This window comes from Staurois parvus, unplaced genomic scaffold, assembly GCF_062004578.1.
Source record: "Staurois parvus isolate SC_StPar_1 unplaced genomic scaffold, SC_StPar_1.0 ptg000682l, whole genome shotgun sequence".
Taxonomy (NCBI): domain Eukaryota; kingdom Metazoa; phylum Chordata; class Amphibia; order Anura; family Ranidae; genus Staurois; species Staurois parvus.
Window position 1 is genome coordinate 13,514,940 of NW_028318478.1, and position 25,721 is coordinate 13,540,660.

Here is a 25,721-nt window from a genome sequence, read left to right on the forward strand (position 1 = left end):
TTTTACATAAATGAATAAACACTGGCAACTGTAAGCATCCCTGTCATTGTTAAATGTTTTTTCTCAACATTCAAAATTTCTGTTTTGGGGTTTAATTAAACTAGAATCATTTTTTATTTAAAATTAAAATACAGACATTATTGGCACTGCTTGGGAATCTCTAACTCTTGCTGGAAACTGTTAGAAATTAGATCTTCATGTCAAAAAAAGATAAGGATCATAATAATAATAAGGATAATAATAATAATGATCAATTCACTCCAGTGGTTCTAAAGCCTGAAGGTTGTTTTACCTTAATGCATTCTCTGCATTAAAAAAACCTTTTGTGTGCTGCTGCCACATTAACCCCTCCTAAATACCTACAGTAAAAACAAAGGCAAAAGGGGGCGCACCAGCCTTGTGCAGGGTGATAGCTTTTTTAATCCAAAGTAAATTATACTCACAAAAACTGTGGTAACAAAAGAGTGTCAGATACAAATCGTCCAGTACACAGGATTAGCTCCCAAACTCGTGAGGACCCTCTTATGAATTACACGTTTCGAGGAGCGGTCGCCTCTTCTTCAGAGCCCTTGTGAGTATAATTTACTCTAGATTAATCAATCTATCACCCTACGTAATGCACAAGGCTGGTACGCCCCTGTTTTTCCTTTGTTTTTACAGTTAGTTCCTGCAGGTTTTCCCCCAACCCCTAGAGGACAGCAAGGCCGGTGCTGGTACTGGATGCACGAATGATCTATTACAGTTCCATCTTTGAACGCCACTCTTGAGCACAGGGGACTGATATATTTCTGCTACACATTCCCCCTAAATGATTAACTGAGCCTTATCTTGATCCAGTGATGTGCACGAGAGCAGTGGCTCTCTCAGTTCTCTCTCTCCTCATTGAACAAAACAGCAGCAGTAGTAGCCATTGGCTCCTGCTGCTGTCAATCACAGCCAGTGAGCAGGGAGTGGTCAGCAAGACAAAGCTGTGCTCTCTGTGTCAATGGGTATACAGAGCTGGCTCAGGAGCGAGTATGCACTAGTGCCCCCCCCCCCCATAGCAAGCAGCTTGCTTATGAGGGCACTTGGCAGGAGGAAGGTGTGAACAGCGCCAACAGGGGACCCGAGATAAGGATGATCAGGACTGCTCTATGCAAAAGCATTGCACAGAGCAGTTACGTATAACATGTTTGTTAATTTAAAAAAAAATGAAATCTGAAGCTTTATAATCACTTTACGAAAGTCTAACACCTGTGTATCGAATGCTGCTTTTCTCTTGGCTTATTTTACTCTCTAGAAACATGTTATTTTCCATATGAACAGATACTTTGTCATATTCATATTAACACATATACAGAATATCCACTTAAGGACCAGGCCTATTCTGACACTTCTCTCCGACATGTAAAAGTTAGTGTTTTTTTGCTAGAAAATTACTTAGAACCCCCAAACAGTAATATTTTTTTGCAGAGGCTAAAAAAGATAATAAAATGGCGGTCGTTGAAATTTTTTATGTCACACGGTATTTGCACAGCGTTTTTTCAAATACAAGTTTTTGGGGAAAAATACAATTTATTAAATTAAAAAAACACAATATATAACCCAATTTTTTTGTAAAATATGAAAGATGATGTTATGCCGAGTAAATAGATACCTAACATATTATGCTTTATAATTGTGCACACTCGTACTTAAAAATCTCCATAGGGAATGCTTTAAAAAAAAAATACAGTTTATCAGTTTAGAGCTACAGAGGAAGTCTAGTGCTAGAATTATTGCTGTCTCCCTGACGTTTGCAGCAATATCTCACATGTGGTGCGAACACCGTTTACATATGCTGCAATACCTCACGTGTGGTGCACGAGTGTGGGAAGATGGGGGTGCTTTCAAACATTTTTTTATTATTATTTATTTTATTACTTTTTTGTTTTTACACTGTCCCTTTATTTTTTTTATCACTTTTACTCCTATCACAAAGAATGTAAACATCTCTTGTGATAAAAATAATCAGTGACAGGTCCTCTTTATGGAGAGATCTGGGATCAATAAGACCCCACATCTCTCCTCTACAATGGAAAACAGATTTAAAAAAATTGATCTAATGCTTAACCACTTGCCCTTCAGAGGATTTACCCCCCTTCCTGACCATGCCATTTTTTTGCGTTACAGCGCTGCGTTACTTTCACTGACAAAAATAAATAATAATAAATATACATCCTTTTTTTCCCATGAATAGAGCTTTCTTTTGATGGTATGTGATTGCCTGTGCGTTTTTAATTTTTTGCGCTATAAAAAAAAAGGCACCACAATTTTGAGAAAAAAACAATATTTGTGACTTCTTGCTATTAAACATGTCCAGCAAAAAGAAAATTAAAAAATCAAATTTCATTATAAATTTAGGCCAACATGTATTCTGCGACATGTCTTTGCTAAAAAAAAAATCCCAATACGTGTAAATTAATTGGTTTATGTGAAAGTTATAGTGTTTACAAATGGAAGTTTACACACTAGGATTTTTTTTTTAATTTTTACTAGTAATGGCGGCAATCAGTGAATTATAGCCGGACTGCAGTGGGCATTCTGATACGGGGTGGAACTGACTTGGTGTCACTGACATCCCCAGTGACACCAGTACAGTGATCAGTGCTATTAAAAAGCACTGACACTGTACTAATGGCACTGGGCAGGAAGGGGTTAACATCTGGGGCGATCAAAGGGTTATCGCTTTGTGCTGTGTGCGGTTTTCTGTAAGCTGTGTGCTTCACTGTAATCACAACCATGCAAAGCAGTGTGCAGGAGCTGACAGGGAGCATAACTGTTTTATATACAAACAGCTCTCCTCCCTTTGGACATACTCGGCAATAACTGGGTGGCTGTGAGAAATCACCATCTGGGACCCGGTGATTGACAACCACGGCTGAGAACGGCGATGTGGGTAGGGCATGCCCGTGCCTCATGCACGCCCCCTACCCGGAAATGCAAAATCACATATATATACTTGATTTCGCACACTCGTGCCCCCTGTAGCAGTATATCTGCTATAGGGCGGACGGGAAGCAGTTAAAAAAAATGGCCCTATTTACCGAGTTTTGGCCAGATCTGGAAGTGACATCATGACAACGCTCCGGTTCTCCTAGGCCATAGAGATGCCATCTTTTCGTCGTTCATCTCTGTGACCAGCCACCGTAAATACTAGATCAGTTCCCAGGCTCACCGATCATGCAGGAAAGCCCGAGAACCACCGGAAAGTGGCGGGGGGGGGAGGTGACCCCTCATGCTGCTTCTAAAAATGATCCAACAGCTAATCAGCCACTCAGATCACTTTTATTAGAAAGACTGGTGGTTGAGATAAATTTTAATACTGGGGTTATGACATCTTGCTTCAGCCCTGTTATTAAACATCAAAGTAATCAAAGTAATTCCCATTTTGGCGGCCAGCAAGTGGATACGCTTTTCGTTCATAAAAAATGACTGTGACAAGAACGTCTTCCTTTTTATGACATGACCTTTTAATGAGCCACATATATTTGGTAGGTACTTGTGCAGAAACCTGACCTTTTTTGTATGTGACTACTGTATATCTACATTGCAATGCTGAGAAGGCTAAGGGCTCATGTACACTGCAGCTGCTAAACTGACATTCAGGAACTGTTCAGCGTTTTTTTCAGCAGCCCCTGAACTCTCCCTAATGTTTTCCTATGTGTCCATGTACACATAGTCGTTTACAGTCATTTACAGGCAGCTGAGTTTACAGTTGTTTTTTTTTTAACGTAACAAACTTGCGCTCAGTGTTGATGTTGGTGGTACTGGTGTTTCAAACGCCAAACACTTGTAAACGCTTGTAAACGCGGTTAACCGCGTTTATAAGCATTTGCGTTTAGAGGGTTTTTTAACTGCTCCATGTCCAGATGCTGTCCAGAGCCTTTTTTCATCATCAGAAATGCATACAAAGCGTTTTCCATGTATTCAAATGGACCTAGTACACCAGCGCAGTCAGTTCCAGGTTTTGCGTGAAGGAAAGAATGGTAGAACGTGCTGCATTATGATCATGATGGGAACCATAGTGAATACAACCAGAAAAGACAGGTAATCTCAACACATACTGCTCTCTCTGCGTCTGCTCTCTCTATTACTCTCAAAATGTCTCCAGAGGTTATCTTTTAACCACTTCAAGTCATGAAACTTTTACCCCCTTCCTGTCCAGGCCAAATTTTCAGCTTTCAGTGCTATCACACTTTGAATGACAATTGCACGGTCATGCAACACTGTACCCATATTAATTTTTTAGCATTTTTTTAGACAAATAAAGCTTTATTTTGGTGGTATTTATTCACCGCTGGGATTTTTATTTTTTTTTTTGCTATGTAAATGAAAAAGTCCAAAAATTTTGAAAAAAAGTGTTTTTCTTATAAAAGTAAAATAATATTTCATTATAAATCTTGGCCAAAATTCATTCGGTTATCTTTTTAGTAAAAGAAAACCCCAAATTAGTTTATAACCAAAAATTATAATTTTTAAACATTTTATTTACATTTTTATTTTATTTTTTATATTATTATTTATGTTTTTTTAACATACTATAACCCTAGCAGTACAGTGTCACCATGGTGACACTGTACTACTTGTGGGGGGTGATGAAGATTTTTTTTTTTTTTACACTGATTGCTTTTACACCCATAAATGCTGTAAAAGCAATAATTTCTCATTCTCTCTGGCTGCATTCTTGCAGCCATTGAGAACTACCGTGTTGCATGTGATCACTGATTGGCCAATCAGTGATCACATGATTGGGACCTCGCAGAGAGGTGTCCAGAGGACACAGCGGGCACCGATTTGCGGTGCTGCACACTCCCAGGGAGCGTGCACAAGCAGGGGGCGGGGAGGCCATTTATAAACAGCCACCTGACCCTTCACTGCCACCATCCAGCTGTTTACATACAATGGCCAGACGGGAAGTGGTTAAAAACGCTTCTAAACACGCATAAACGTGAATAAACACGATATGCAAATGGGGTTAAACTGACGTTTTGTAACCTACGTTTTCCAGCAGTCAGTTTCCATCGTTCAGAAGAGTTTTCCAAACGTCCCATGTACAGGAGCCCTAAACATGCAAAAAAAAATCCTTCTGCCCTGGTGATTTAAAGGTTGATTTGTCTGGCTTGTTTCTGAATGCCTTTAGTTTACAAGGGTAGGCTCATGCAGTTTGTGAGTGTGGTAAGTACTTTAATGCACCAGCAAAGCAGTAAGGATTTTAATTGATTTTCAAACAGTTAATTACAAAACAACATTATGTTTTAATTAGAAGTTCTTTAAATAATCTTTTATTTACTGCATTATTGTACAATTTTCCTTGGCAACCTTGATTTTCTGCATCTATCTTCATTATTATGACTATAATATGTTATACTTTATTAAACTAGCAACACTAACTTGCAAATTATAAAAGTTTTCCAGATTTTTCTACAGTGACTAAAGCTCAGAATTGGGGCAATACATTCTGTATGTCATTCTTATCACATGTCGATTACTATAGGTAGCAATGATGAGGTTCTCTTTTCGCCTCCAGCTTGCTCTAATAACCACTGTCACCGAAAAAAAATGATTCGATGTAACTCGGTGAATCACTACTAAACAATATAACAGCCTTCACAGATTTTCAGATTTGTGTGAATGCATGCATTTTTCCACGCATCCATTGTCATAGTTTGGTGAGCTTCCTTGACCTAGCACAGAGCACTTCCCCTATAATAGATTCTATCTAGTAAGAAACATATATCTTTGGTATCTTTTTAGATTTAGTGACACATGCCTTCGCATATGCATTGGAAGGACCTGCACACTATAGCAGAAATTGGGGCTTATTGACAAAAGGATTAGGCAAATTAACTTAGCAATGCATCATATGTATTTACTACAAAGCTTTATTTACTTTGAATACTTTATCAGGTGGAGTCAAATTTAAAGCAAACAAATAAACAAACAGGATTTTGATGTAAATAAACAATGTAGCACTACTCACTAAGTAAATACATCCACAAATAATTAAAAAATACCACACTATATAAATCAGTGTAAATATCTACAAATGATACAGTAACACCGTGTACAAATCAGTGAAGTAAATGTTACTCATCAGTGCCAACCAGGGGCGGACTGACCATTTGGAAACTCGGGCACTGCCTGAGGGCCCGGGGTCAGTAGGGGGGCCCATTAGATGCCCCTGGTACCTTTTTCATAGGCTTTTTTGAGTTTGGGGAAGGACACAGGGGCCCCATGATCCCCTATTGCACGGGGGCCCCATGAGTTGTCAGTCCGCCCCTGGTGCATAAGTAAATAAGTGAAATCATGCATATATTAATTGATTAATAAAATCCCACAAAATCATGTGATATACAAAATAAACAGTGATGGTGACTGAAATAATGTGTCTCCCCCCTTATGGATATAATGCATATATATGCAATTAATTGAATAACAAACCAATAAGTTTCTCATGAAAAAACATAAATGCAAAAACAATATTGTATATATACACTCACATATGAAAAACCCAAATCAGTGACACATACATATGTGTAAACAATGTGCATACAAGTGTACAAAACACAGTGCAACCACACTAAAAAAAATGTATGCATGGGTGTACAACAAGGTGTATTAAAAGGGCGTCCACGCCGCAAGTGCGTCACTACGTTAGGCCGACGCATTGCGTCACAATGTCATGTGACTTCCTGAGGGCTCAGAGCCTGACGTAGTGGACGCTATTTTAGTACACCTTGTTGTACACCCATGCATACAGACTACACCCAAAAGCATGAGTTTTTGAGCTGTGACTACTGCAGATACATGTGAGTGCGCATTTTGTTCATTTTCTGTCCTATTCATTTGGGAATAAACATATTACACTATGGAAGAATGTGTTTTATGTTTTAAATGAGATGGTAGTGCTCTATCTGACCCTGTCTGGAGAGGAGCCATTATTTGAGTGCTGACCTGGTTGAGGGAGATCCTTTTTAATATTCAAAAGAAACTCCTCCATCTATCCATGTCTCCATTCTTTATTTTGCTGAGAAATCATTTTGAAAAACACCTCCTGGCATTTCTGGCAGTAGCCATCTTGACTAAGGCAGATGATTCATGTAGCATTTACTTCCTGGAATCTATCTGCCCTTTGCTCAGAGATTGGCTGAGCTTAGAACCCTCCCCTCCTGAAGGCTCCCGGGATGTATGACATAATTTCCCTAGGCTTGGAAGTAACTGAAGGAATGCAAAAAAAAAAGGGTAAAACAAATAAATATGGCATACTTTCCTATCTATTCACTAATGCTAACAGCATAAGGATTAGAAAAAGTCAGTGTTGACTGAGAGAATGAAGTTCCACTTTAAGATTACATTAAAAATAAAATGTAGTAGCATCCTGCATCCTAATGTCGGTTATGGTGGTGGCTCCTCATTATAATAGGAGTACACACTATGCAAATCAGTAATACATGATACAAATATAGTATGTCCAGGGGCAGGGGCGGACTGACAACTCATGGGGCCCCCGGGCAATAGGGGATCATGGGGCCCCTGTGTCCTTGCCCAAACTCAAAAAAGCCTATGAAAAAGGTACCAGGGGAATCTCATGGGGCCCCCTACTGACCCCGGGCCCTCGGGCAGTGCCCGAGTTTCCAAATGGTCAGTCCGCCCCTGTCCAGGGGTTGCTACCAGCCATTTACATAGAGTTCGACATGTTTTGGGTATATTGCTTCCTCAGGAGCAAAGGTGCAAATATTGGACTGCTATACAAAGCATCAGCAAGGGAAGATCCCACAATTGGTATGCCACAAAGGCCAGCCCAGTCCCTCAAGGGCAAAGAAAATAGACGTCAATTATGTACCAAAAATGAGAAGGGATGAGGGGCAGCAGCCACTTCTGTCCACGTGTATAAAGTCTTTCAGAGAACCATTTCAGCACATTATAATAACCTCAGAAAAACCACTGGCTCTTATATAAGAACCAACAAAGGTGTATAGTACACATATCTAGAGCTTGATAGACTGGGGGTCCATATAGACAAATAAACTGGTGCACTGTAAAGGTACAAGATTCATTCCTCCAGGTATCTGTATAATACAAAGTGTATCCATGATCCCCCAGCTGAGTCCACTATTTTTTTGCTCTGAAATATGAAAAATACCTAATCATAGAGCACCAGATACAAACATTTTGGACTGTAGATCCTCTGTCCATATTTATGATAGTATATCAACTTCCCAGGCAGTTGCTGGTTGGATGGGAATCATAGATATGCAGTTCAGCAACAGCTGGAGGACCGTATGATATATAAAGCTGCATCTCTACCATCTGCTTTGCAAATATAAACCAACTAACATAAACATATTCATTTTCAGATCTGTTCTGCTCCATCTATAACCGCAGGTTATTCTGTACTACCGTGTTTTTGGACAGTGACTCAGCACTACTTTAAATGATGGCAGCTAATTCTATTACTGCCACATACACACTGCTAATCTCCTACAAATAATAAGCACAAAGGCTTTTTGTTCAAGCTAAATACATACCTGTTATATAGAAGGATATCTGGCTTCCAAATTTGTCCATCTGGGAAACGAACATTTTTCACTCCAGGGTATTCAGACACATTCCATTGTAAATAGTAATCTGTCCAATACTAAAGTATAAAAGAAAAAAAACATGGATTAAATGCACTTTTCTGCTCTTACTCCCTAGGGAATTATATAACACTCAACAAAATGTACAGCTGTCATTCAAAACAGTATTACTTAACTGGCAGGGAATAAAATGACTGAAAGAAGAGGACTTTCCCTACCTTTAAAATACCATTAGAAAGCACATTTTATGAGTCAGGGGCCGTGATCTAGCGGCAGGAAAAAGCTTACAAATGGACAAAAATCCAGTGTGCCTGCATGTAAGATTACATACTGCATGGAGCATGCAATTGGAGAGCAGCTGATTGTTTGGAAAAAAATGGACAATAACTCTGATTGCATTGCTCTTTTCAAGGAACAGAGAGGAAACTGTTTTCTTTGTTCCAAAATGTATCATTGTGGTCATGGTCAATTAAAAAACCCTGATGTTTCCCTGCTCTTTCTCATGAATGATCAAAATCATGCTTTCCTACAGCTCTTTAGAAAAGGGTGGACAAAACCATATATGAAAAAAAATTATATCGATTAAAAATAAGGTGATGATTTTAAGACTTTTAAAAGAAAGTTTTTATAATGTACATTATATTACATTATATGTACATATAATAAACGTTTGCATATATTATTGATCCTTTGTGTAATTTGGCTCTACATGGGAGGGTTCTGTCCTGTTAACAGATTGCCCATTACAGTCCAGAGCAGGGGTGGACTGACAACTCATGGGGCCCCCGGGCAATAGGCAATCGTGGGGCCCCTGTGTCCTTGCCCACACTCAAACCACACCCAAAAAAGCCTATGAAAGTTACCAGGGGCATCTCATGGGGCCCCCTACCGACCCCGGGCCCTCGGGCAGTGCCAGAGTGACTAAATGGTCAGTCCGCCCCTGGTCCAGAGCATTGTTCCTTCAACAATAAAAAAAATACATATCATTACTGTAATTTCTATTTCAACAAAACTGAACAATGTACTTTTAAAGTGCAAAGAAACAGTGACGGGAGAAAAAGTTGAAGGCTCAAAAAAGGTGCCCACATATGGTAAGAACCAACTGGCCTCTAGCTTATTCAACAGTTTTTTAACAGATTTTGAAACATACAATGGGATAGTTTTTGTAACATTCAATCATTCAGCTCCCCAACAAATCTACTGTATTGTGCAATGAAATCCACATACAGGTCCTCATTTGATTGTTATCTACACAAGCAAAGGTAGGCATATACCACTAGCAGGGAAATAGTATTCACACTTTACTTAGGTCAGTTTTTGGCACATTAAGTCTAACACTGGCCAGTCCCCCAGACCATAGTCCATGTATTGTTGACGTAATCCACATGAAAAACGTATGCATATAAGACGAAGGCTACAAAAGAAATGAGGGATACCACCAGGGGCGGACTGACCAATTGGAAACTCGGGAACTGCCCGAGGATCCGGTGTCAGTAGGGGGCCCCATGAGATGCCCCTGGTACCTTTTTCATAGGCTTTTTTGAGTTTGGGCAAGGACACAGGGGCCCCATAATCCCTTATTGCCCAGGGGCCCCATGTGTTGTCAGTCTGCCCCTGGATACCACAGATTTAGACTGGAGTGACATGAAAATGTTTGTGCTAAGAGTACTAGACAGTCTATTTGATTTGTAGTGTAGGAAAAAACGCATTGCATTAAAATTTGAAGTCCAAATTCCAGGTGGTATAAAAGGACACAAAAAATACATATATTTTGAGGAATTCTCAGGCCTAAAGGTCAAAACGTGATTTTCCAACACAAATACATCTGCTGAATTTGTGTTCTATTCTTATCTTCTAAAAATGTTGCAATTAATTGAAAATGCCTGGTAATCCTGCCATTTACCGGTACTTTCTCATTCCTTGTGACGACATTCTGCAGCCTGATATTCCCTCTGCAAGGTTACCACCCCTCTGCTCCAAACTGTTATGATTGATGGCTTTGATGTTCTCATCGCCACTCATCCCATTGTGATAACACATACCCTCATCACCACCTGGCATGCAAAATGCCTGACGGGGTGGCTCCAGCTAGCTAGAAAAGCAGAAAAAAAAGCACTAGCATGCTTTGAGAGTTCACTTAATATTGGATTACATTTATATAATTTTTTTTTATACACTGAGGTTACGACATTGCATGTTCCTGATCGCAATCCACTGGGGATAAAAACAATATTAACCACTTGCAGACAGCGCTATAGCTGAAAGACGGCTACAGCACAGTTGTCCAGTTCTGGGAGGACATCCATGGATGTCCTCCTAGAACCCCACCCCATGTCCGCCCTCGGGGTGCGCATCAGGTGTGTTCTGTGACCGTTGTGTCTTTTGGACATAGCTGATCACGGATCTGGGCAAAGAGCCAATGACAGTGGCCTTTACCATGTGATCAGCTGTGTCCAATCACAACTGATCACATGTAAACAGACCTGATTATCAGTGCAGTCCCATCAGTGCCAATCAGTGCTCATCAGCGCAGATAAGTGCAGCTTATCAGTGCCCATCAGTGCAGCTTATCAGTGCCCATCAGTGCCCATGATGCAGCTTATCAGTGCCCATCAGTGCCACTTCATTTGTGCACATCAGTGCCCATCAGTGCAGCCTCCATCAGTGCCCTTCAGTGCAGCCTCATCAATGCACCAGTGCATCAGTGCAGTGAAGATGAAAAATTACTTATTTGCAAGATTTTATAACAGAAACTAAGGAAAATGTTTTTTGTTTTTTTTTCTGTCTTTTTTTGCTTGTTTAGCTAGAAAAAAACCCAGCGGTGATTAAATAGCACCAAAAGAAAGATCTATTTATCTAAAAAAAAACGTCAAAGTGCGACGGCACTGAAAGCTAAAAATTGGGCTGGACAGGAAGGGGTGGAAGTGCCTGGTATTGAAGTAGTTAATAAGCAGCAGTAACATCAGCAGCATGTGACATGCTGCAACTTAGCTCCTCCCACAGATATGACTGTGCAGTGCGGGGGAAAGAAATGATCAAGTAACCTGACCAGATTAGACAAAATAAAAAAGTATTTCTAATTATTACATGGCAGTGATGTATGAATAAATAATTCTGTGTCACTATGCACAGCTAATATGTCTAGAGGGGTGGGTGTGGGTTTAATGACACTTAAGTTCACCTTTTGAGAAATAATAATAAATGCATATAACTTTGCAAGTAAAAAAATGTGCATTTATTGTTTTATCCCTCAGGAGCCTGCAAAGCATTGCACCCATGATCAGTGTATAAGTGGTGCAATGTCAGGCACCTGCAGACAGGTTCTATAGCTTTCAGCCCGTACCTCTGATACAAGCTGTTTACACACTGTAGGGCTTGTGAATGAACTAGGAGAGTGCTCATTAGAGCCCTCACAGTTCACTGAGAACTACAAGCCGTCAGCCACAATAGCTGATGGAACTTGTCTTCCTCTCAGTCACCGATTGCTGTGAATGGATGACAGAATTTTGTAGGCGGAGCCCTGCACGTGCTATTTTCAAAATGTGACAGGGGAGAAGATCCCATGCTTGTTGTTGCAGGGGAGAAGGAGATCAACCGTGCGGTGGGGGGGGCAGGTCTGGAGCAAAGGTAAATACGCTGTTCACTTTGCAAGACAATTTTCCTCAAAGCTTATTGAATGTGGTGAAATTTCACTTTGTAAAGAATACCCGATCAGGTGCAAGGAAAATAAAAAAACACTTGACTGGTCTTGTGTCCTCTTCCCTGTAGTTTTCTGTAAGGTGACCTTGCGCTGGACACCATCCCCAATCCCCCCAGTCCCTCTATACCAGACTGTCAAAATCTCCTGCTGTCAGACACCAGGACGCCACTTTCCCGGTCCAGGGATTCTAATTCACAACTTAATCTCCTCTCTTCGCTGCGCTGACAGTACGGGCTAGACGGATTCTGATTGGTCAGTGCCATCCATGTGACGATGCTGACCAATTCAAATCCCTGTAGTCTATACTGGATAACCAACATGGCAAGGAGATTAAGCAGGAGTGGGGAGGGATGGGGAGGGGGGCCAGTGTAAGGTCACCTTACAGTTTTTATGTAAAGGTGAACTTACTCTTTAACCCCTTGGTGTGGCGCCTCCCGGCCTTTTTAGGGTTTCAGAAGACGGGTGGTGGGGTTTTAAGGACATGTGACCGCCGTGATTTGCCAACACAGCAGTCACATGATCGGGAAAGGTCCCAATCGAAAGAGGAGATCGGGACGTTTCTGTGAGTACCGGATATGTGTGCTGGGAGTGTGTAGGGCGCATGCTCTCATCACATATGTTTTTCTTAATTGCATAAAAATGTGCGGCCAGTCGGCGTCAAGGCCCAGATGACGGGATTCTGTACATTTGCGTGCGGCCGGCACAAAGAGGTTAAGCAGACTGTGGCGGATGGACTTGCTGTCTCCCTCACACAGCTCAGCTCTCTGTATCAGGCTATGCGTGACACAGGTACGATGTCTCACTACTTTTAGGGCTAATTACAAAGCATTGGCTGTTGTGTGGTGTAGTTCAGCATGATCACTGTAGTGCCAATGTGATGATCTTGGCGCATCCCACCACTTTTTTTTTTTTTAAGGAACTTTATTGAAATTTCACACAGTGACATTTCATTAAGCTCAGTTGGCCACCACCAATCTGCTATCAAGTCCACAACCTCTCACTGCCATACTTTCTTTCAGAACATGCCACCCGCGCACCCCTGCAACACTGTGGTGTGAATCAGGCACACAAGGCATTTTGTTTTGTTTTGCAGTGGGATTGTCCTGAAATAGCCACCAACACACTCCCACCACATCTAGTGTGAATGGACCCTTACAAAGTAATGTCCAGATTGGCAAAGGTACACAAAGTATGTTTTTATTTAATTTGTGGCATTGAGTAACATATAAATGAACTTTGTTGTACCTTCAGCTTTAAAGCTTCAGACTATAATTTATTCACAAACAGACTAGATTTTTTAATGTCATTTTTGGCTGGGATTAAGCTTTGTCCTTTACTTTTGTGTGGTCACTTTTACCACCTTGTACTTTCCAGGAGCAGTTTTACAGTAATTATTTCAAACAATATCCAATGCACAAAGACATTTAAATAAGGTATACAAAGACAGTAACACTGCTGAATGCTGAATTAGAATTCTACTCAGTCCTAGGAAACTGGTGAGGTCAGTTACTTTTGCTATATCCTTGACTGGGAATTGTACTACCTTGATATGCATAATAAAACATTTTTAGATTACAGCAACATACATTATATCTAATAGACAGGAAATGAACCATCTTTTATACCTGGTTTACAGCTATGCGTTTTTTAGTGCTTTTTGCGTTTAGCATTTATTCACTACAGTCCATTTAACATGATTTCCTATGCGTTTTTGGATTGGGTCAGAGACTTTTTTTTCCCACAGCAGATTGCAACATGTATGGGTGTAAACCAGGCCTCAGGGGACAGTAAAAATGGTTATTTTTGGTTTTGGTAGGTGGACAGGAGAGAGCCGAAAGGTTAAAAAAGGTTCAGTGCCGGTTCACATATACTATATTGCAAAAAGTATTGGGACACCCGTCCAAATCATTGGATTCAGGTGTTATAATCACCTCCTTGGCCACAGGTGTATAAAACCAAGCACCTAGGCATGCAGACTGCTTCTACAAACATTTGTGAAATAATGGGTCGCTCTCAGGAGCTCAGTGAATTCAAGCGTGGTACTGTGATAGGTTTCAACCTGTGCAATAAGTCCATCCATTAAATTTCCTTGCTACTAAATATTCCACAATCAACTTTTAGTGGTATTATAACAAAGTGGAAGCAACTGGGAACAACAGCCACTCAGCCATGAAGTGGTAGGCCACGTAAAATGACAGAGTGAGGTCAGCGCATGCTGAAGCGTACAGTGTGCAGAAGTCACCAACTGTGTGCAGAGTCAGTAGCTAAAGACCTCCAAACTTTGTGTGGCCTTCAGATTAGCACAACAACAGTGCGTAGTGTGCTTCATGGAATGGGGAGGGGGCTGGGAATAGAGTGGGGCTACAGGATTCTCCATTAGCTGGAGGAGGAGAAGAAATCCCCTTGCATGGGGAGGTAATGAACTCATGTGTCATTGATATTATAAACGTAACTGTTGATAATGATGATGATAATGATGATGATGATGCTGATATTGATAATGTTGATGGTAATGTTGATAATGTCAATGATGATGGTGATAATGATGATGATGGTCATGATGATAATAATGATGCATTTTCATTGTTGGGGGTCAACCACAGTGCTGCGAAGTGGGCAGAGGTACAATCTCTGGGTGCTGAGCAAAGGGATGGTCCGGATAGGCCTCTTTCTTGCTCTGGCTCAGAGGATGCTACCTTGATAACCACCCAGCTGTTGTCCTTGCATGGTACACAAAAGCTGGCTGGTACTTGTAGTCCCACGGCCAAGGCAGCACTGAACAGTGATCAAAACGTGGACTTCAGCAGCAAGCTAGCTGTGAGCGTCCCTGCTGAGAAAGGTAAACAATGGCTTGACAGGGATAGTGAAATGAATGGTCTTCCAGCAGGGGCCTTGGGAACTGAAAGAGTGTCACCTGATCTGGCCTGTGCAAGTGTGTGGGGAAAATCTGAAGCTAGGGAGGAAACCCCCTCCAACTATTTCTGGCTTAGATTCCCTCCCCAACCACCAGGCAGACAAACATATGCCATGGGCAGTGACAGCACACCTGGATTGGAACTTTCCATTCAGGTACCGAAGCTGCTGGCCAGGCCTATGGTAGATGGTGTCTGGGTTCAGGGAAACCCGGGGAGAGCTCACCGTGCTGTTCATGAGTTGGATGGCAGGGTCTATCCTTCCTTCATGCCTTTGGCCTACCTCATCTCACAGGAGGTGCAGACTGAATGGGCCAAAGAGACAGAGGGAATAGCGCAGTCAGGAATCCAGAGGTCCCTCAGAGTCTGGGCATCACCGGTAGTCTCGGTCCCTAAACAGGATCAGATGACCAGGCTTTGTGAGGACCTTGGAAATCTGAGCGCTAGCCCTGTGGTTGTGGCCTACCCCATGCCTGGGAGCCATGAGGTAATGAAGCATCCTGCAGGTGGCCGCTGTCTAACCATCATGGACCGGAGCAGAGGGTATGGGTCACCATCCCTAACCCAGGAGGCTCAGGACGAATCAGCCTTCACCACCCCATGTGGCTTGCCTAAACTCACGGGAAAGATAGTTGGGGTTGAGAACGCACCAACCACTTCCCCAGGGGTCAGGAATGACCTACAATGTGGAGTGGAACTGTGTGCAGTTGCCCACTTTAGGGGCCTTACAGTGTTCGGCCCTGTCTGGGAAGAGCAACTTGGTCCCTGGTCACTAGTCAGGAACAAACTGCCGGTGGCTAGTCTGACAGTTCGAGAATGGTAACTGTCAGAGGGGCATGTCAGTGGTTCAGCCTTGGGAACCACCGGTAGGAAGATACCCCCAGAGGTCTGGGAATGGGGAGGCTGAGGCAGTTATGGCCTGGCCTACTCCCCAGGCCAGAAAGCAGGTTACATCAGTCTTGGGTACAGCTGGCTACAGTAAGTTGCCTGGGTGCAACTATCATGGCTCAGCTGAACCTGGGACTGACCTAGCAGACAGGAAACTGATGGAAATGGTGTCCTGGATGCTAGCAGGTAAAGAGGACTGTTCATCTTGCAGGAAGGTACCTGTGGACACATCTGGGAGGCGAGTTCCAGAATTTGCCTGTCCGGTTCCTGTGCACACAGGCGCCACTACCTTCGGGCCAGATGTAGCCCTGGGCCCGAGGAAGGAGACTGGAGAGGGAAATCTAATTCTCTACCTCGACAAGAAGCTACATCTCAATATGTTAGCATATGACATCCCTGAACAGAAGTGTTTTGTGAACAGGTGGGCACCACGGCAGTTGCTACGATGTCCGGATAGTCACAGCCAACTGGCGCTCACCCCTGACAACTCACTTGGTTGGCACACCCGTGTTGCTGGGGAGAACAGCACCCTTCTCAGAAGTAACCTGGTTCTCCCGCAGTGCAGTGGTACCAGATCACCCCAATGGGTCTGTGCCCTGGTCAGCCAAACCAGCGGCAGGAGTCGGTTGTGTCAGGAGGCAAATTGCAGTTCCCTCCCATGCAACCACCTGAGGGGGGAGGTGTAGCAATCGTGCACACAGAGATGGATGCGAACCTCCATTGTGGCAAAGGCCTCCATCTTGTATCATTTTCTACTCTCAAATCAGCTCCTCCACATCCCCCCTCCCTGTCTGTTGAGTGACATGTGGTCTGGATAAGGCAGAGGTCACAGGCAAGTCAAGGCTCAGCAGGAGAGCTCCAGGGCTATAAAATTCCAAACGAGCTGGTGCCTAGATGTCTGTTAACTTCTCAGTCTGGGATATCGTAAAGCCATAAACCAAGTCCTTCACTGAGCTCAAAGACATTCCAGGTATTACATTTAAAAATCCATTTTCCCCTATGATTACATATCTTGGACTATGAAAGACATACATAAAAGCCAGGCATATATTCAGATCGGTCTCGTTAATACAAGTCATCTGATATATTACATCCCCTAGCTGGCATCAACAGGAGAGCAGAACATGATATCTATAAAGTGCTAAGTTGTATCAGAGCCCCTCTAATAATCAATATACGGAGGGTGATGGTGAGCAAGTCCAAATATGTGACAATATATATCTGCTCTGTTATCCCAGTGTACAATCCAATGTAGTATCTGGTGAAAAGAATGGTAAGAATGCACACTCACCGGAATGAGTTCCGGTGAGTGTGTAATCTTACCATTCTTTTCACCGGATACCACATTGGATTGTGCACTGGGATAACAGAGCGGATATATATTGTCACATATTTGAACTTGCTCACCATCACCCTCTGTATATTGATTATTAGAGGGGCTCTGATACAACTTAGCACTTTATATTACATATGACTTTATATTACATATGGTTTTAATTTTGTATATTCATATGAGTTATCTAATGGAGAATTTTAGAATTTATATTTTATTGTTACACATTCTTTTTTAGCGCTGCACTATTTATCTTATTTGCTTATGGTAGAAAGGTTTTGTGGTTCCTTTTGGTGCATACAGCTGCTTCTGTAGGCGCTCCCTAGGTCTCTATATTTAGAACTTGATATCTCCTTAACCATCCCAGCAGGTATGTCATATTTCATACCTAGACGTTCAGCGGGGTATTCTGCGTATTAATCTACTAGTGGCAAGGCTGCTAAATGCACCGAGAATAAGTTATGAACCATGACATCAACTGCGAGGGTTTTTGGTTCTAGCTTGGGTCTCCGCCCCAACACCCCTCCCCAAATGAGGTGATTGGTTCTCTGCTTTAAGGAGACACCCTGCTGAGTTCCTAGAAAAAGCTGAGCTAAGCTGAGTTGAGCTAAGTTGAAGATTCTCCCTTTTAACATCGGAACTAACTTTGGGAGATAAGGCATCCTTTTGGCTCTGAAACCTGATCTGATTAAACCAAGCCTGACAGCAAGTACTTTATCCCTCTAAACATCTTTCTGTTATCTCTTTGCTGTGCTATTGCTCTCTGTATATTTATATATATATATATATATATATATATATATTGGCTACATCTTTTTCTGTAAATATTTTTATTGCACCCTTCTGACCTTTTGGTAATAAATCTTACTTACAGGTATGGCACATACATTCTTATATTGGCCCAAGCTTGAGCAATGTAACTGTGTAAAAATGGCCATACCTGGAATTCAGCTTTAAATTAATGTGCCCATAATATGTGGATTGAAACCTACTTACTGAAGACTGATTTGATCAATAAATTAATTTTCTGCTATTTCTGAAATATTTTAGTTTAAGCGTAGTAAAATGATTGCTCTTAGCAGCCAATCTTTTACCTTTCAGTATCTTCTCTGACCTAAAAAATGAGATGCTAATTGGTTGCTGGCGCCAATACAGCAGTCCTTTCAGATACTCTAAAATCTTAGGCTAAACATATTTTTCATTAATTAGCATGAAAGAACAGGAAACAAATATGTCAGATCCAAAAACATATTAAAAACAACTTCAATATTAAGTACAATTAACTTTTGTTATCATATTACATGAATAGGGATAAACAATGTTTTCTTGTGCAAGAATGGTTTAATATTCAAACCAGGAGAAATATAATAGATAATTCAAAATCTACTTAGAGATTTAAAATACTTTATCGGTTTAGAACTGACAAGAAATTATGCTGTAAATGACTGGCATTTAAGGTAATTCACATAATTCATGTCATTTGAGCATTTCCTTTTCTGTATTCCAATAAATCTGCAGCTTTAAAAAGAACAATTTCTCTGATTGCAGTATTTATTTCTGTAAACCTGTTTGAAAAAGCTTGCCAGGGGCGTGAAAATCAAAATCCTAAAATGAAAAATGGTTCATTGGCATGTGTTTGACAGATTTTAGCCATTGGCTCACTATAAGTGTATTAGCCATTTGTCGACTGTGTAACCAAGAGAACAAAAAAAGCAATACTAGCCTCTTGCCAGGAAGGTAAAATGAGACAAAAGGCGAACATAGCCACACAAATCTGGTCACCACTTCATCCCAGTCAAGGTGAGAGTGTAATTATTTCTCTAAAATGGACTTTAATGTTAAAGCCTAGCAGCACATGCTTACCTCCTCTCCACTCCCCTGCTGCTCCGTTCAGCCACTGAAGGTAATGAAAGGAAGCCCTGTGTAAGTTTTATTAGTACTTTGCACAGGGCTGGGGACTTTCTCCCTGATTCCATATGAAAACATTGGGACAATCTCAAAACACCAGTCCTGTCTCATAAAAGAGTGGGGAGTGGGTCAGATATTCCTCCATAGCTAGCCCTATCATTTTTTTCCATGGTGCTGGTGGTTGAACAGAGAGGAGGGTGAGCAAAATATCTGTTCTGCTGGGGGTGGGATTGTTTAAAGCAACTTGTTCTTTTTAGACGCAAAACACAAGTTCCCTTTAAGGGTCCTTTCATACGGGGTAGTTTGTATTCCAATCAGCAGGGGATCTGCTCATAGATCCCCTGCTGATTGAGCAGAAGGGGGCAGATGACAGGTCGGTGTCCACTCAATGTCTGTAGAATGGACACAGACAGACCCCGCACTGCTCTATAGGTGGCCAGGAGTAAACAGGCTCTGCTATCTGTTTACACCCAGCTGCCTCTGATCCAAGCTGGCCCAAATTCACTATTTCCTTTACTAACAGATGCACCCACTGTCAGCACTGTATAACCTGATATTAGTATTAGCTACATGCATCAGCTACATAGAGTATGCAGCGCTGGGTTCCAGCAGTGGTAGGAGGTCTCCCTGTATGCTGCCAGAACAAAATCAAGTCAGGTTGAGCACTGCTCAACCATTCACGGGAAGCCTTGTATTTTTATCAAAGAATATGAGGCTCCCTTTGATTGGCTGTGGTGGCAAGGTGGTTGAATGATACCACAATCTCCACCTCACCCAATCAGAGGAAGCCTTTTAGGCCCCTTTCACATGGGCATTCCATTTGTTTCATCAGTTCAGTCACATTTTTTTAAAGAAAAAATGGATCAGTTTACATCAGTTTCTCATCAGTTTGTACATCCTTTACCAATGCAAAAATTGAACATATGTCTGTTTATATCCTTTTTTAGTCTGTTCCATTTATTTTAAGGAACAAAAGTAGGGCTTTCTTCCATTTCAAAAAACGGATGTTAGAGGAAGTGGATGAAAACGGATGTCAACGGATGATCATCTGCTTACATCCGCTAGCCCTTAGAAGTACATTGGTGTCTATTTTTCATCCATAAACGCACAGATGAAAATCGGACATATGGAACACCCACGTGAAAGGGGCCTTACTCATTTATAAATATACAAGGCTTCCAGTGAATGGATGAGAAACAGCCAGACTTGATATTGTTCCAGCAACAGACGGGAAGTCCCTGAACCATTGCCAGAACACAACACTATATACAGTATGTAGCTGATGCTACATAAAGTTTACACAGTGATAACATTGGGTGCATGCATTATTAAAAGAAATAGTTCATTTGGACCAGTTTGGCCCAAGCAAACTATTTAAAGGAAAATAAATGCTTGATTTACCTATGTAACCTTATCCTACATGTCATTACTTTAACTCCCTAGCGGTCTGATTATGTCAATATTTCTGTGCTCAAAGCGGTACATTTTTTTTGCATGGAAATATGTTGTTTTTTTATTGTAGGCCTGTAATTTTTAGGAATAACTCACTGAAATCTGTCCGAACAAGAGTCTAGTAAACATCCCGGGTATGATAAAATTTGAAATACAAAATCATAAATTATAATGTAATAAATAATCATAAAAATAATAATCTAATAATAATAAATTTATTTCAATAATATAATCAAACCAAAAACACTGAAATTTGAAATACGGCGCCAAGTTCGCACATCACTAAGCTTCGAAAAATAGTTTTCAGTGTCTGATGACTAATTTCCACACAAATCATTATCACTCAATTCTGCAAGTGGTTCTGATTTACTATCGCTGTTCTCTAGCTGGTCTAAAACCGCTTTTGACCTGAAATGACGCTTTTTGGACGCCATGGACGTTTCTCAGTTTCCAGGCAGAAAGAACAGTAAAAATGCAGGCAGGGCACAGGACACAGCAGTAGGGACAAAATGTATGTGAAATGGTTTGATACAGTAAAGTTATACTATGTGAATTTAGTGTATTGAGTGAATGTCACTTTTAAAATTGTTGAATTTCCCGCCAGTTCCGTCCCCCGTACGTCCCGTACATCCTGATGGTCACAGGGAACGGAACCCGGAAGACAGATGCCGGCATAGGCCGGAAGAGATGGACGCTGCAGGGGGGACATCGCGGGAGCGCAGGACAAGGTAAGTGCAAGAGGGAATCCCGGAGCAACGCTGGGTTACCATTTTTGGTACTGAAAGTTAACCCCGGGAATAATGCCAGGGGGGTTGAAGTGGTTGTAAACCTCTAACATGAAATATGAACAACGCATATGTCTCTATAGTGCATACTTGTCATAATCCAGATCACTGAGGCACTGTTAACATCTGGCATTTTGGGATGTCAGGCAGAATCACTGCAATTCTGCCTACAATCTCAAATCACGCTGCAATAGTGGCAAAACACGTCACGCGTGTTCGAGTGCCATTAATTTTCAATGGCACCTAAACACTGTGCAGTTCTGCTGAGATTGTCAAGAGATAAATCATGCTGCATTTGCAGTAGACTACATCGCATTAATCACACAAAACGTGTCACTCAAAAAGGAGCAAATTGCAGCAATTCTGCCTGAGATCCCAAACAACCACAAGTGAATAGGGCCTTAGTGCCATTTCTGTCTGCTCCCTTGTTCCTCTGCTATCAGCATGAGTCACTTTTGACAAACTTTCCTGACACCAAGAGATAAAAGGTGAACTCTGTTCATGTTTCTGTGTGAAGGAGGATGTGTCCCTTTCCTCCAATCAACTCTCTGAGCTTTCCTCATTGAGCTTTGCAGTGTGTAATTTCAGCTCTCTGCCCCGTTTTCAGAAAGCTCAGGCAAGCTGGACTTTGAACAAATTTAGAGGATAGAGGACTGCAGATAACCAGGTACAACTTGTGTAGGAGGATTTGCTTCACCTCTGTGTATAACCTGAAGACAATCCCTTCACTGGGTATATGTAAGGGTTTACAACCACTTTAATAACAGCTTCACCCATTCTACCAGCTGCAGAAACAAGAGGGTATGCTCAGTATAGGAAATCTAACTGCAGCCACAGTGTGTGTAGTGCTGAAGCTGGTCTGTGAGTTCAGTTAGCCTAAAGCAAAGGACTATTACTCATTTTTTATTTGAGTTTATGTAGACTTTAAGGAAGTTATGACATTTTTTTTCAGAGAGTGCTAGCTACCCACTGACTGGCTATTATTCCAGCATGGTATTCATCTGTTTCAGAAAGCTTCCCGAAAAGCTTAACCCTTACTGGGATCCTTACTTCTAATTGGACTTTAATCTAAATCTTTGAAAATGCAAACAGCAAATTAAATAGTCCCTTCAAAATCCCAATGTCAGTTACGATGGACAATGTCCTCTTACTCACCAAAAGAAAAATGTCTGACCAAAATGTCCAATACTGTCTGTGTGAATGACATCTTTGTTCCCCAGTGATAAACATAAACAAAGTGGCAGGGAATAAACAGTTATGGCCATGGCCATATTTATGTAATGTCATTGCCCACAAATAATTACTGTATGTGGATATATTTTGGCAATTATGTCAGCCACTATCTTTGCCCCTTTATTTACTTGGCTGGGAATTCCCAGCCAGCAAATGAATGGGCTGAGTAATGTTACTGTTTGCTAAATATGTGGTGAGAGGTTAATTGGTGAGGGGGGTGTACTGGACACCTTAATTGGCATTGTGCTATATGATGGGTGTCCAGTGCACCACTGTACCTTTAAGGAGGGGTGGGCTCCCTCCAGGCATATCTGCCCTCAATCTATCCATTATTATGTGACATAGTTCATGTGGCCACTGCAACTTATGCATGTATTTGCAAATGTGTGCAAACTAAATTCCATGTTTTAATGTGAACTGTTGGACAGGACAATTCAGTTTGTTGCAGGCTGGCTGGTAAGTTGAGTTGGAAATTTTTCTTTGTTGTTGTTTGACATGCTTCACACTTCTATGTGCTCTTTGCAGCAAAGGCCAGTTAAAGGTTGGGGCAGTTGCTGTTTGTTTGTATCATTGGTTAATTGGTGAGGGTGAACACTGGACACCTTTGCTGGCATTTGGGTATTTGCTGGGTGTCCAATGCACCCCTGTTCCTATAAGGAAATGTGGGCTCCCTCCAGGCATACCTACCCTTCATCTGTCCATTATTATATATGTGCTCTTACTGTGGAGGTTCTCCATATCTATAGAGTTAGGACTGCATATAATACTGGGGTGCCATGACGTGAGCTCCTCAGCTTAAGCATGTATATGCAAATGTGTGTAAACTAAACCTATGTTTTTAATGTGAACTGACAGGACAATTTGGTCTGTTGCAGGCTGACTGGGAAGTTGAGGTGGGAATTTTTTTTTGTTGTTGTTTGACACACGTCACCCTTCCATGTGTTCCTTGCTGCAAAGGCCAGTTACAGGTTGGGGCAGTTGATGTTTGTTTGTATAGATGTGGCGAGAGGCAGCACCAGCAGCTGCTTTCTTAACAGCGGAAGAAAAGCTGTCACATATAGTAGCAGTAGAAAAACTGTTACTACCCATATAGAAGAAAAATATATTTGACATATATTTTAAGAATATTCTTCCCAAATATATTGACATATATTTTAAATACTACAATTTTGGCCATATTCAATATATTTTTATATATATACTGTATGTTGATATGCGTTTTTGTTACAAAATATATGAAAAATAGTTTTAAAAATAAATTTCAAATATACTGTATGTCTTTAAAAATACAAATCTACATTTTTGAAATGCATTTACAAATATATGTAAAAATATATGTTAAAATGACTTTCTTATATGTTAAAAAAAAATCTGAAGAATATATTTTGAAAAATATTTTTCATATATTTTGTAATATATAAAAAATACATTTCAATATGCAGTATATATATATATATATATATATATATATATATATATATATATATATATATATAAATTTTTTTATATATTACAAAATATATGAAAAATATTTTTAACAATATATTTTTTTAAAATATATTCTTCAGATCTTTTTTAACTTATAAAAAGGTAATTTTAACAAATATTTTTACATATATTTTTTTTATTCCTATTTATCCATTGTTTTGAACTGTGCTTCAAACTATATTTTCACTAATTTGTTTTGAACTGTTTAGGTTATACTAGATAATTATCAAAATGCCAGCTTGCTATGTCTCTTGAAAATTTCATTGGTGGCACTTTAATTCTGGCTTCCACAGACTGGCTATGTGCTCATGTGGTACACAGATTAGTCCTTTCAATTTAAGAAGGTGCACCAAACGACAACTTGTTATGTGTATAAAAGACACTTGTACACAGAATCTCTTTCTTCCATTCAAACCTCACTACCATGGACAAGACGAAAGAGCTGCAAAAGGATGTCAGGGAAAAGATTGTAGACCCGCACAAAGCTGGAATGAGCTACAAGACCATCAGCAAGAAGTTTGGTAAGAAGGAGACAACCGTTGGAGAAAATGGAAGAAATATAAAATAACCATCAATCGCACTTGGTCTGGAGCTCCATGCAAGATTTTGCCTCATGAGGTAAGGATGATCATGAGAAAAGTGAGGGATCAGCCCAGAACTACATGAGGGGAGCTTGTGAATGGTCTCAAGCTGTTGGGATCACAGTCACCAACAAACCATTGGTAACACAATACGCCGCCATGGATTGAAATCCTGCAGCGCCTGCTAGGTCTCTCTCCTCAATAAGGCACAGGACCATCTGAAGTTTGCCAATGAACATCTAAATGATTCAGATAATGTTTGGGAGAAAGTGCTGTGGTCAGATGAGACCAAAATTGAGCTCTTTGACATTAACTCGACTCGTCGTGTTTGGAGGAAAAATAATTCTATGACCATAAGAACACCATCCCTACAATCAAGCATGGAGATGAAAACATTATTCTTTGGGGCTGTTTCTCTGCTAAAGGTACAGGCTAAGTTTGCCGCATTTTCTTATTTACATGCGATCAGCTGTGATTGGACACAGCTGATTACATGACAGAGCCGACGTCTTCGGCTCTTTCCATTGATCGGTGAATTGCTGTGTCCCAGTGGGAGGACATCATATGACATCGTCTTCAGCCCGTCATTTCCGTATATGGCTGGCGGAAGGCAGTTAAAATACAGCTATGATAAAAATTATAGACCCTTCATTTCTTTGTAAGTGGGCAAACTTACAAAATCTGCAGGGGATCAAATATTTATTTTCCCCACTGTAAAGCTAGCATGTGATTTAACTTGCATCAAGCCATGCAAAACTTCAATATTAGTTTTTGGTGAAGTGGATCTTTAAATATTTGCAGTAACTCTAAATCAAAAAATAATCTGTACACTGAATTCTCT

General features: G+C 40.9%; 1 protein-coding gene across 1 annotated transcript in view; it reads right to left on the reverse strand.

The window, feature by feature from the left end:
* The window catches only part of LOC149447600 (neuronal acetylcholine receptor subunit alpha-7), a 242,583-nt gene that overhangs the window by 75,389 nt on the left and 141,473 nt on the right, over positions 1 to 25,721 (reverse strand). The window contains exon 4 of the mRNA XM_089652475.1: positions 8,550 to 8,659. Within this exon, the coding sequence (XP_089508601.1) occupies positions 8,550 to 8,659 (110 nt within the window). The remainder of the gene's footprint in view (positions 1 to 8,549; positions 8,660 to 25,721) is intronic.